Genomic DNA, 13636 nt, shown 5'->3' with positions numbered 1-13636 from the left:
CATAGCAATACTCAAATGTCTAAATAAAATGGTCCTACTATTCTTTCTAAGTGCCTGTCGGCTGGTCTTTCCCCGACCTAGAGGCCATATCCAAGACCATGATATTCTACAAAGTTAACCTTACCTAAAATGGCATTTTTCCAGCCTCAGCAACTCACAGCAAACATGCAGAATTCAACTCTCAGAATTTCCATGGTGGCTGGGAAATTCTGGGAGTTGAAGTCCACACGTATTAAAATTGTTGAAGTGAGAAACATTGACAAAAAGGATGGATGATCCATTATGCAGAAGAATGTTCCCTGAGCTATATTATGCAAAGGCTATTCAGTTGCAGGCTTGGAACAGATGGCTCTTTTGCTAATACCCTGTTTTTATTTTCTATGGCTGCTCAAAACCATTTCCCCAAATCTTCTGATTTATGACTCTTCTCTTCAGTATAGATTTGCTAGCACGCCCGGATAAGATCCCTCTGTTTAATTTACAAATTAACATCAATTGCCACCATACTTGGGAGTGGGGGGGAATTGTTTAGATAATCAAAAATAACTGTATCAGAAGATGATGGGTTTGTTTTGGGTTTTTTTCCCTAATACATAATAAATTGAGAGGCACTGAAATAGCAAGAAATCACTTTAGTTTTCAATAAAGTTTATTAAGTTGATTGAAGGCCTAAATATTTCCTGACAGCTCACTCATTTCTTGAGGTAGACATCTCCTGCTTGATGCTTTCAAATTCATGCTAAACTCAAATCTTTCTTGTTTCTTTTCTCCATCTTATTAATACTTTTTAAATAAATAATAATATTGTCACAAAACAGTTCAAAGTGTGGCAAATCTATTACATTAATCGAAGTTACATTATTTCAGTAATTTAACCTAGGATCTGCACATTGGTATATTTCAAATCCTTGAAGAGACCTCTTTGTAGGTTCTTCCAAAATATGCATGCAAAACTAATTTTATTAATCGTTAAGCAATTCTAGGAGGCATGTTTTGCTGATGGAGATCAAATATATTTCAAAAGAACAAAACAAAAACAAAGGTATCTGGGGAACTTAGTAAGCTATTTCTTCAAAGCTGGGTCACTGTGAGGGGGTGGATTGAAAAGCTGATCAGGAAACCTACAGATCTTGAGTTGGTAAAATTACTTACAGATGAGAAAGGAGGGGAGTGGACCTGACTGATTAAAATTGACTGCTGCCCAAAAGAGATGTAATTGTATATAGGAATATAATGGGGATGGGGAGAGATGCTGCCCAGGGCAGGGGCAACAGAATTCTGGGAATTGAAGTCCACAAGTCTTAAAAGTTGCCAAGGTTGGAGACCCCTGGCCTAGGGAACGGACTAATAGGGGCATAGCTGGCAGCTGCATAATGGGTGGAGAAAGAGGATGAGAAGGGACCCTCCGATGGCGAGAGAATTTTACTTTCAGATTGCAAGGTTATGTTACTATAGCCTTACAAGTATAATTTGATCATTTGGTTGTGTTTCCTGCCTGGTTTATCTGGGAAAGCTGACAAGAGATGCATCTTGGGTTTATTTCTTCAGCAATTTTTAAAAAAAATATCTGCTTGTAAAAGATAGTCCTCAACTTATGACAACAATTGAGCCCAAAATTTCTGTTTCTATGTGAGACAGTTGTGAAGTGAATTTTGCCCCATTTTACAACCTTTCTGGCCATGGTTGTTAAATGAATCACTGCAGTTGTTAATTTAGTAATACGGTTGTTATGTGAAACTGGCTTCCCCATTGACTTTCTTTATATTGCAACCGTCATAAATATAAACCAGTTGCCAAGCATCTGAATTTTGGTCATGTGACCATGGGGATGTTGCAATGGTCATAAGTGTGAAAAATGGTCATACATCACTTTTTTCAGTGGCGTTGTAACTTCGAATAGTCAATAAATGAACTGTTGTAAGTTTAGGACTAACTGTAAATAACTGTGTGCAAAAGTTATGAACATTGTTGAATGTTCATAAACTGCTTACCTCCTGTAAAAACTAGATAGAATTTGCAGTGAAGTTAATTTCAATTCAGGATTGGAGGAAACAACTTAATGCTAAAAAAAATTTTTTGAGTGAACTGGATTTCCTTGAGAATTTATGGATTCTCTCTTGCTGGTAGTATTTATTCATTAGCTGCGGTGGCACAATGGTTAGAGTGCAGTACTGCAGGCTACTTCTGCTGACTGCTAACTGCCAGCAGTTTGGCAGTTCGAATCTCACCGGCTCAAGGTTGACTCAGCCTTCCATCCTTCCGAGGTCGGTAAAATGAGGACCGAGATTGTTGGGAGAAATATGCTGACTCTAACTGCTTAGAGAGGGCTGTAAAGCTCTATGAAGCTGTATAGAAATATAAATGCTATTGCTTTTTAAGTAGAAGCTGAATGACCATCTGTTCGGTATGCTGTCATTGTTCAATTCTTCTACTGACCTTCAAGATCCTTTCAACTCCAAACATTCAAATGTATTTATTTCTATATTTATCAAGTTTATACCTGCTGCAATTAGCCAGAGTCTCTGCAATTACCATAATTAGGAGAAACAGTAGCAACTTTAAAAACAAAAACCTCCATATAAAGACAATGACAATTAAATCAGAAGAAAGAAAGAAACATTTATGCCTGTTCTGTCACTTCTTCTATGCCAGGGGTGTCCAAACTTGGGAACTTTAAGACTTGTGGACTTCAACTCCCAGAATTCCCCAGCCAGCCATGCTGGCTGGGGAATTCTGGGAGTTGAAGTCCACAAGTCTTAAAGTTCCCAAGTTTGGACACCCCTGTTCTATGCCTTCTGCAATATCCCAATCTTCAAAAACAATCCCAGAAGGCTAAGTATGTCTGGGAATTGTGAAGATTTGATCTCTACCAGAGGCTCTTCCCTAGCAGGGGTGTCACCAATGAAAAATAACATTTATGGGCCCGCGCAGATGATGGAATTTGTGGAAATGGGGTATTACTAGCAGCTTTTCTTGAGATGTCTGAATTAAGGCAGACAATTATGGTTGGAGGAAGCAATCCTGCAAATATCTGCAAGTCCAGCATATTGGGGATTTTCTAGCTATCTGCACTTTGAACTGAAGCTGACAGTGTCAACTGAAGTGAAACCTCCCTGACAGACAGTGCAGTACCCAGAGTAAAGATGTAAGGTACTCACAATATGCTTATATTTCATCATATGCACCTCTTTGGGAGACTTGGTTTTTGACTTCATCAAAAAGGTAGGCTACGCAGACCTCTGAAAATTTACAAACTCCCTTAAATATTTGCAGAAATACTCTGTAATTCTGAAAGCATCAAAGGCTTGTGTGCTTGCAGCTGCCTTCCACAGTTTAATTCTGTCTCTGTTGTTGATGAATAGGACTATTCTGTATACAAAGCTGGATTCCCCTCTTTGCCTTTAGGTGACTATATTCATAGACATTCAAGAGTTTCTGAGATCACCTTAGAATTTAATTTGGAAAATTGTATTATTGAAGATAAAATGCTGCATTTCTATTATCCTTCTGTGAAAGAACAAAACATTTGATTCTATTTGCAAAAGCAGTTGCTTAAGTTTTCACAACTAATTATGAATTAGATTTTTTTTTTTGCGTATTCATCTTTCTACTTATGCTTGGACACCATCAGGGGAGGCATCATCACTAATGAAACATATCGTCTCCTGTAAAAAAAAAATCAGTAACTTTATATTGGATGTAACCTAGATGCAATTCTGTGAGTTCTTATATATTAAATAAGGAGTTATTGCCTACTGATCAAACAGTGTATTAAATCTCAATGAAGTTCAGATTCTTAAGTTTTCTTTCAAAACTAGTGTGAAATAGTTCATGCAGATATGGATTTCAGATTAAAATTTATATTTCTGCTTTTGTTGGTTTTTTTTGTTTTTGTTTTTTGTTAAGACTATTTTGCCTACAATATGTTCAACAGATATGACTCCTCTTTCAGGTACTGTCATAGACAATGACAAAAAAAAATCTTGCTATAAGATCAAACAGAGAGGATTGTGCCACATTTTCAATTACCTGGCCAAAAGGGATTGTAATTTTTTTAAAGGAATATTTAAATGCTTCTGATGAATTAAGGAATTTTGCTATTTTTGGAATTCAACAGTGTTTATCATGATATCAGAGAGAGTGGGGGAGGGAGGGAGAGAAAGAAAGAGTGAAAGGGGGAGGGAGGGGGGAGAGAGAGAAAGAAAGAGGGAGGGAGGGAGAGAAAGAGAGAGAAAGATGGATGGAGGGAGGGAGGGAGGGAGAGAGAGAGAGAGAAAGAGAGAGAGAGAGAGAGAGAGAGACTGGGAAGGAGAGTTTTACTTGTTGCTATTAAATACTACTGCAGGTCCCTTGGACTGCAAGGCGATCAAGCTGGTCAGTTAGGTCTCCTAGAGGAGATCAACCCTGACTGCTCTTTAGAAGGCCAGATCTTGAAGATGAAACTCAAATACTTTGGCCACCAAATGAGAAGGAAGGACTCACTGGAGAAGAACCTAATGCTGGGAACGATTGAGGGCAAAAGAAGAAGGGGACGATAGAGAATGAGGTGGCTGGATGGAGTCACTGAAGCAGTAGGCGTGAGCTTAAATGGATTCCAAGGATGGTGGAGGACAGGAAGGCTTGGAAGAATTTGTCCATGGGGTCACGATGGGTCAGACATGACTTTGCAACTAACAGCAACAAATTAAATAGTCAATGTTAATCTCTTGATTTCAAGTTTTAAAAGGGATAGGAAATATTCAGTTTTTCAGTACTATTTACTTTATTTCACCACTATCTCCTTTGTTGCATAATTCCTTCAAGTGTGTTGATTTGAACAACAATATGTCATCTGAAAAGGCTATTGGAATAATCAATCTTTTCCTACACCTATGTCCATTGAAAATGTTGAACATATTTGCTCTTCATTCCAAGTAAAAGACTTTACAAATGTTCTTCTGTTCCTACTCTTTTAAGCATCTGCAACAGGATCATTTAGCCATATCTTCTTCTTTCTCTTAAGGTCTGCAAAATATAATAAAAGTAATAACTTCTGTTCCTACTTCTGACCTAGTTTCTATTTTATGTTATGATTTCAGTATCAGAGATTTCTTATTTGTTCAGTCAGATGGAGTTAAAAGTTGAGGAGTAGTTTTATCTATAGCTATTTTGGTGAGGTCCTCAGGGACCTGATGTTCAGGGATCATCAATTTAACTCACTTCCTTCTGACTTTAACCATGGAAACAAATCCATTTTTTTCTGAGAGTTCTTATAGGTTTAATCTACAGGCAACAAAATATTTATGGTCTTATGTGTAGGGAGAAGTACCATGATTAAATTGTGCTGCACGGATCGTAAATGTATTTGTTAGCCAATAGTGCAGATTATATTTGCAACCTATCCTTCATTAGATTCAGATCTAAGATTTAAAACTATATATCTACAGAGGACAGAATGTACAGCTAAGGCCAAATCATCAGATGAACATAACTATTCTATTGAAGTAATTTCATATCAGTGATAAATTCATTCTCAAGTCAATTACTGTAGGTGAAGGTAAAGGTTCCCCTTGCACATATGTGCTAGTCATTCCCGATTATAGGGGGCGGTGCTCATCTCTGTTTCAAAGCCGAAGAGCCAGCACTGTCCGAAGACTCCTCCGTGGTCATGTGGCTGGCATGACTAAATGGCAAAGGTGCACGGAAGGCTGTTACCTTCCCACCAAAGGTGGTCCCTATTTTTCTACTTGCATTTTTTATGTGCTTTCGAACTGCTAGATTGGCAGAAGCTGGGACAAGTAACAGGAGCTCACTCCGTTACACGGCACTAGAGATTCGAACCGCCGAACTGCTAACCTTCTGATTGACAAGCTCAGCATCTTAGCCACTGAGCCACCACGTCCCTTTTTCAATTTCTATAGCCACATCCATTATTTAGCTTTCTTTTAAATTAACCCTTCATTAATGTATTAATTGGCAAAAACCTATAATTTAAAATGCCTTTTGCTAACATGATGCTCCATAAGAGCCCTTCAAACTCCAAAACACTTTTCCCCCTTTTGAATACAAAGCCCTGCAGAGCAATACCACACAACATGTTAGATTATACTAAAATGGAATTGGGTAATTTTTGTTTGGTGTGTTGTAAGAATTAATCATTACACACTATGTTCTGTTATCCAAGTCAATACTTTGAAGCATAATATGGTTTATTTGAGTAAAATCTGATATATATTTTTTAACACAACAATTGGGGTTTTTGATAATTTCAACGTAGGCTTCATCAGCATGTTGAACCCAACCTAGCAATCCATCACTGGTTGCTAACTACTAATTATGTTAGAAAAGAGATTGTTCGGCTACTTTCTTCAGTTCTCCAGTGGGATAGATGGCACTTATACGGGTGTCATGCATGAGATGTATAGAAAAATGTCCTAGTGATAAGAAAACTAAAGGTAATTGGCATATTATAGCTGTCTCCACTTCTCAGAATTGTCACACACTATGACATCTATGAAGGGGGAGAGTGTAAGTATAGCCCTAAGGTAGAAGTACACTCTCTCTCTCTCTTCTGATGCCACCCAAATTATAGTTTTTCATGAAATTATAGAAGCGGTTTCAGATTATATTATCTACTCTAGAAATTGGGCACAGCAGAAGGAATTTGCTATGCTTTTTCGAAATCTCAATAGAAGGGTGATTTTGCCAATCCTTAATCTAAAACAATTAGCATTCCCCGTGACAGTGAAAAACATACCAGGAAAATAAAAATCTATAAGAAGAAATAGGAAGGGTAGTACATGGGAATGGATAGCTACTATTTTTATAGAAAACTCTACAAACCATTTCACCAGATGGCATTATATTATACACATACAACAAAATGAAGTTGAGAAGATTGTATCAAGCTAAGTAGTATTTCCAAGGAGAACCTAAAGGTTAGAACAGATTACTAACCTAACAATATGTTACCGGGCAGGAAAGGGTAATGTCCTTTCAAATTGCATTAACAACGGCATCATTTCCAAGACACTTGAACCAATAATATGACTCTGCTCAGTCTAGAGATTAGATCACATTTATGTACTATGCTACTTCTGATCAATACAAGATAAATTGGAAGCAATTCAGGGAGAGCACAAATAGTGCTAAAGTTCTAAAGAAGAGAAGATCTACTGGTAGTTCTCACTGAGAGAGAGAAAAAAACTTAGGAAGATATTAATAGTTGTGGCTTCAATTACTTGAAGTTTAATTGTTTAGCTGAAGTGGGATATATACATACATACATGCATGTATCCTTAACTCCTTTAAAAAACAAAAACATAACAGCTCCATAATAACTGTTTTGAAATATTAAAAGAATTATAGGAAATAAAATTAGTAGACCAGTTGCCAGTAAACAAAGAACAAGAGTTTGTTGAATAATCTTTAGTTATTGATAGCTTTATAGAGCTAGAGAAGGCTGGCAGAGATATTGCCTTGGTTCATACTTTTAAATGGCTCTTATGAAAGTAGTGAGTATTGCAATCTGTTCATAATACAGTGGGATTTGTATAGAAATAACATCTCCATTTATTGGCTTTTATTGGTTCTTTGCCCTTTGTATGATTGCGACCCCTTGCCAAATAAGAGTTATTGTTGCAGAAATAGTGGGAACTGCTTGGATAGTCTCAATAACATGTGCTAGCTCATAAAATTAGTGATGCAGTGAATTTCCCACAATAAAGGGATTCTACCAATACCATCAAGCATTTCCAATGTTTGTTCGTGCTATTATTCCTTAAAAACCTAAATAAAGATATGTTAGGAATGCTTTTTTTATCATTGGATGGAGAACTGAGTGTCATATAGAAACTCAAGGGGATGTACCTAGCACTTGATCCATTGTGAGCTCTAGAGCTGAGAGAGAAAGTTAGCCCAAAGTTAACCATGGCTAAAGATGGACTTGTAACTGGGTCTCTTTGGTAGGATATCATCGATAGGACATTTAAGGAAAGAAAAAGTCAGATTGAGGTAAGGGCACTCCTGAAATCTGTGGACTTCACAAATACTCCAGCACTTAGCCTGAACTTTATTTAATTCTGCCTTGAGAATCAAGTCATCCTGCACATTGAGTCTATCTGTATACAAACTTGATTGTTTGACACAACCCTATAGTATGATTGGGATTTTTTTCCCCCTTTAGGAATGTACGAACCAATGCTGTAATGCTACAACCTGTACTTTAAGGCCAGGCGCAGTGTGTGCACATGGACTTTGCTGTGAAGATTGCAAGGTGAACATTTGATCATTCTTCATTTGGTATGGGCAGGATTTCATAATAATGTTTATGTTGGTTCAGATATTCAAGGCTGGGGTATGGGTATGTTTTCAATATAATTCTTTGTGTTCCTGTCTTGTAATGATGCACACAAAAAATATTGATAAGAATATATATTTTTAAGAAAGAGGCCAGCATATCTTCTCCCATAAGACAGTGTGTATTTTTTATATCCTTTGCTGCTAGTATTAATAGATGGGAGCCCTATATGTGTATGCCTACCATGGCAGAATTCTTTGAGGTTTAAGATGTGTGCTTCTGTGTGATGCAGAACATCAAAGCGCTGTGCTTGCATTTTAATGAGGAATGAAGGTAGGCCTTTGAAAGTAAGCCATAAACAATTCTGCAGTATATCAATGAGAGGCATATAAAGTGCTCTTTCGCCTCTCATGCTGCGTTTAATAGATGCCTGGTACAAAATCTTAGGAAGAGAGAAAGACAACTTTAGCCTGTGGCATAAAAGCCACAATATATAATACATTTTCTCCTTTGAAACTGCAGCCCCCTTCTTTTTCCCTACAGCTGAGGCCAGCGGGGATTTTATGCAGGGGTACCAGTAATTCCTGTGATCTTCCTGAATTCTGTACTGGAAGCAATCCTCATTGCCCAGCCAATGTTTACTTGCATGATGGGCACTCTTGCTATGGGATAGACGGGTACTGCTATAACGGGATGTGCCAGACTCATGAACAGCAATGCATCACCCTCTGGGGACCAGGTGAGCTTGAATGCTTGAGTATTGTTTTTTTCTCTCTCTCTCTCTCTAGATATTTATTCACACAAACAAATTAGCATTGACATTTGTAGGAGGCGTGTAATGATTTCTTACCTCTCAGAATTCATGACCTCAGAATAAATCTTTCCCGGTGCATTTCATCACCACATGCCAATCCTTTCCTCAGACTGATAGTCAGTGATATATTCCTGTTGATGCAAGTAAGCTGGCGAATGATGTAATCGAAGAATAGAATTTAATAGATGCAAACCTCTTTGCCTTATTAACCTTTAAGTTTAAAGTTTTTTGGGAAGGGGTTGTTACCACATCTTTCTTTGACTGTCTCTTGCTTCCAGCTATGTTTGGGGTACATAGCTTCTAACCAGCATGGAGTTGTGCTTCCAACATATTAAATGACAGGCTCTAGGCTGGAGAAGGCTGGGTGCTTTATCAAAGGCTTTCAGAAACATCAGTTACAGCTCATAGGTGTCAACATCTAACATTTGCCAAAATGAGCCAGGATTTTTCTTGCTGGGTCATAGCCATTGGTCTCACTTCAGACCTATGCACATAGTTAAACATTCCATGGAGATGCCCAGTGACCGTCATTGTCCTTACTTGTACTACGTGAGAACAGCTGCATCCTTTCCTGAATAAAGGTTAATTTGCTTTGCTTGAAGTTACTTAACTGTAAAATGCAAATACTTGCCTTCATCTTAGAAGTAATTACTATTATGTTTGCTTAAGCACTTAGAGATTTCTGGGATGTGAGCCACTCTTTAAGTGCACAGCATTAACTCTGAAAACATAAGTCATAGTTGAAGATGAATTAGGATGAAATGGTGCCACCAAATGTACTTCTATCAGTCTGAGAAGCGACTTCCATTATCAGGCTTGGACTGATAAAATAAACTGAATCAAGAACAGAGGAAGTGCATTAGAAAACCGCATATCCATCTATTCCAAACTGTTTTCTGCTGTAGTTCTGCACCATCCCTTTCCCAACATTTCAATCGTTTGCCATAGTATGTTTCTTTCTCTGTGGTCAGTGCTTTTGACAACAGAGTAGGGTCAAATGGGGCACTTAAGACTGCAAAATAATGACTGAGAGCAGCGAGGCCCTAAAAAAGCAAATAGGTGATGAATTAAGAAATTTAATTAAAATAATGTGATGTTACTTGAATTTCAAGAATCCTTCCGAGAGAAGGTCAGAAGAAAGACTCCAAGAATTAAGTAATTTCCTCTTTTCTCTTCAATCAACTTCACTCTATAATTTACCTTAAGTTCCTAAAACATTCACTAAAATCCTTTTTTTATCAGTTGCTAATGATGATGGGGAATACTGCTTTGCTGTATCATATTTTTACTAGAGGACAGTTAAAGTTCAAATTAAGATCTGGTTAAAATTTGGATCTGGCAAAATTTGGAAGGGCAAAATGTGATTCAGAGCACATGGGGCCACATGCACAGCTCATTTTGGGTTCCATTAAAGCTGCTTTTGCAACAACTGTATGATCCCAAGAAAATATACATTTGGTATAAGGGATTATAGAGAGCTACAGACCTACCCTTTATACAATCCAAATTGTAATTTATCCTTCGAATTCAGATCTTTGCACTGGCCTAGTATAAATAAAAGTAAACCAAAAAGTCAGCTACAGCTACCAGAACACTGAACTAGAATTAATGAGCTAGAAATGCTGTGCTGGCATTTGCTGAAAAACACATGGAAACCTGGTGGTTTCTTCTTTCAAACTCCCAGCAGTTTTGTTAGCTGTTAAGCAAAAACAGAGGAAGTAGAAAAATTAACTTGTGAAGAAAAGTCCCATGTAGCAGATTGTTAAATTATCTGAGAGATCTTTTTTCATCTAGAATAACAGAGTTGGAAGTGACCTTGGAGGTCTTCCACTCCAAGCCACTCTTCAGGCAAGAAACCATTTACCATTTCAGACAAATTGTTGTCCAATCCCTTCTTAAAATCTTACAGTGTTGGAACATTCACAACTTATGGAGGCAAAGTTGCTCCATTGACTGAGTGTTCTGTCAGGAAATTCGTCCTTAGTTCTAGGTTGCTTCTCTCCTTGATTAGTTTCCGTTCATTGCTTCTTGTCCTGCATTCAGGTGCTTTGGAGAATAGGTTGGCAACCCCTCTCCCTCTTCTCTGTGTCAGCCTATTGAATATTGGAACACTGCTATCAATTAATTATCCAATTAATGACATACAGTAATTTCAAAATGTCCATTATGCTCAAAAATTTTCTACTACATTTTAAAAATGTTTCAAATTGTTGGATACCATAACATTATATCTATTTTTTTAAATAACATTATAATTTATTCCAATAAAAATATCATAGTAGAAAGGATGTTTTATAGTGCTATAAAGGATCCCATGTTAAAGAAATATTTCACAGACTGAATTCAAGACAAGAATCTGTGTTACATAAGAAAAGTCCTATTTTTTTCCCTGCAATCTCTGCCTTTAAATTAAAATGAAACTTTTCAATACTTCACTTCTGTAAAGTTGCATTGCCATAGCTGTGACCTATTTATAGCAATATGATTGATGGTTATGTAGAGTAGAATGCATTTGGATATTATCTACTGCTTTTATTAGCATTTCCAGGAGGTGCTTAGCTATGCAGATAAATCCATTGGTGAGAGAAACATTGATTTTTCTCAACCTTTAACAAGCCTCAACCTTTAACAAACTGGGACTTTCTCAGACTGCAAAGAAATGAATCCTTGCTTTAAATTCTTGAACTCAAATGAGGTTTTCTGTAAATGTTTTAATGGGAATAGTTATAATGATGATTAAATACTATCACCAATATTGTAATGACTGACACAGATATAAATGTGTGTTGTTTACTATGAGAATCAGTTGTCACGATAAAATATAAGAGAACAGTACAGAAAATTCCACAAACATACTTATTTAGCTATATGTGCACATGCACAGAGCATGCGTCTGGTGTGCAAAATTTTTGTGTGCACTGGGCCGACACACCAGACGCGCGCTCTGTGCAAGTGCAGAGCTATTTGCACAAAAACAGGTCTGCGCATGCGCAAAATATTTTAAAGAGGGAAAAAATTAAATTTGTGCAACTACAACTGTTCTGCACATGCGCAGAACCGAAAATCAAGATGGCGGCCCCATAGGAGAACCGGTTTGGGGGCGTGGCAGGCCTGGGTCGCTGCTGGTTCCAGCAACCCAGGCCTCCAAATTACTACCGGTTCGGCCGACTGCTGCCCACTGGTGACAACTACAGTGCCTTGGCTGGAACAGACCCTGAAGGCACATAGTGTGGCAAGCCAAGACCAGAAAGTCCCTTCTCCATGATTTTCTGCAGCACCTGCCACAGCCAAGTGCTTTTCTTTTATCTAACATGCAATTGCAAATGTGAAAAAGTAACCAATCCCGGTAGGGCAATCATTTTTTTAAAATGGCTAGATTCAATAATTGAGAATGCCTTTACATAATGGTGACAATTTAGGCTAGCCTTGATTAATATGAATCTCATAACCTTAGATTATCCTTTTGATGATAAATAAATAAGTCTTAGTTTCAGTTACAAAAGATACAATACAATACAATAGCAGAGTTGGAAGGTACTTTGAAGGTCTTCTAGTCCAACCCCCTGCCTAGGCAGGAAGCCTTATACCGTTTCAGACAAATGGCTATCCAACATCTTCTTAAAGACTTCCAGTGTTGGGGCATTCACAACTTCTGGAGGCAAGCTGTTCCACTGATTAATTGTTCTAACTGTCAGGAAATTTATCCTCAGTTCTAAGTAGCTTCTCTCCTTGATTAGTTTCCACCCATTGCTTCTTGTTCTACTCCTATAGTCTATAGTTTGACTCCCTCTTCTTTGTGGCAACCCCTGAGATATTGGAACACTGCTATCATGTCTCCCCTAGACCTTCTTTTCATTAAACCAGACATACCCAGTTCTGCCACCATTCTTCGTATACTTTTGTCTCCAGTTCCCTAATCATCTTTGTTGCTCTTCTCTGCACTCTTTTTAGAGTCTCCACATCTTTTCTACATCATGGCGACCAAAACTGAATGCAGTATTCCAAGTGTGGCCTTACCAAGGCATTATAAAGTGGTATTAACACTTCACGTGATCTTGATTCTATCCCTCTGTTGATGCAGCCTAGAACTGTGTTGGCTTTTTTGGCAGCTGCTGCACACTGCTGGCTCACATTTAAATGGTTGTCCACCAGGACTCCAAGATCCTTTTCACAGTTACTACTGTTGAGCAAGGTACCACCTATACTGTAGCTGTGCATTTTGTTTTTGTTGCCTAAATGTGGAACCTTACTCTTTTCACCATTGAAGTTCATTTTATTAGATAGTGCCCCATGTTCAAGTTTGTCAAGATCCTTCTGTATCTTAAGCCTATCTTCTGGAGTGTTGGCTATTCCTGCCAGCTTGGTGTCATCTGCAAATTTCATGAATTCCCCATTTATTCCCTCATCCAAATTATTGATGAAGATGTTGAAGAGTACTGGGCCCAAAACAGAGCCTTGGGGTACTCCACTGCATACTTCCCTCCATGTAGATGCAGTTCCATTGAGGACTACATGTTGAGTGCAGTTGGTCAGCCAGTTACGAA

The 13636-nt window shown here is 37.9% G+C and overlaps 1 protein-coding gene across 1 annotated transcript in view; it reads left to right on the top strand.

Moving 5' to 3' along the window:
• ADAM12 (ADAM metallopeptidase domain 12) overlaps nucleotides 1-13636 on the top strand; it is a 294296-nt gene that overhangs the window by 237001 nt on the left and 43659 nt on the right. Inside the window, exons 13-14 of the mRNA XM_081954809.1 lie at nucleotides 8165-8254; nucleotides 8822-9017. Coding sequence (XP_081810935.1) covers nucleotides 8165-8254; nucleotides 8822-9017 — 286 coding nt within the window. The remainder of the gene's footprint in view (nucleotides 1-8164; nucleotides 8255-8821; nucleotides 9018-13636) is intronic.

Source organism: Natrix helvetica, assembly GCF_964273705.1.
Source record: "Natrix helvetica genome assembly, chromosome: 5".
Classification (NCBI taxonomy): Eukaryota; Metazoa; Chordata; class Lepidosauria; order Squamata; family Natricidae; genus Natrix; species Natrix helvetica.
This window is presented reverse-complemented; position numbering and strand designations above follow the sequence as displayed.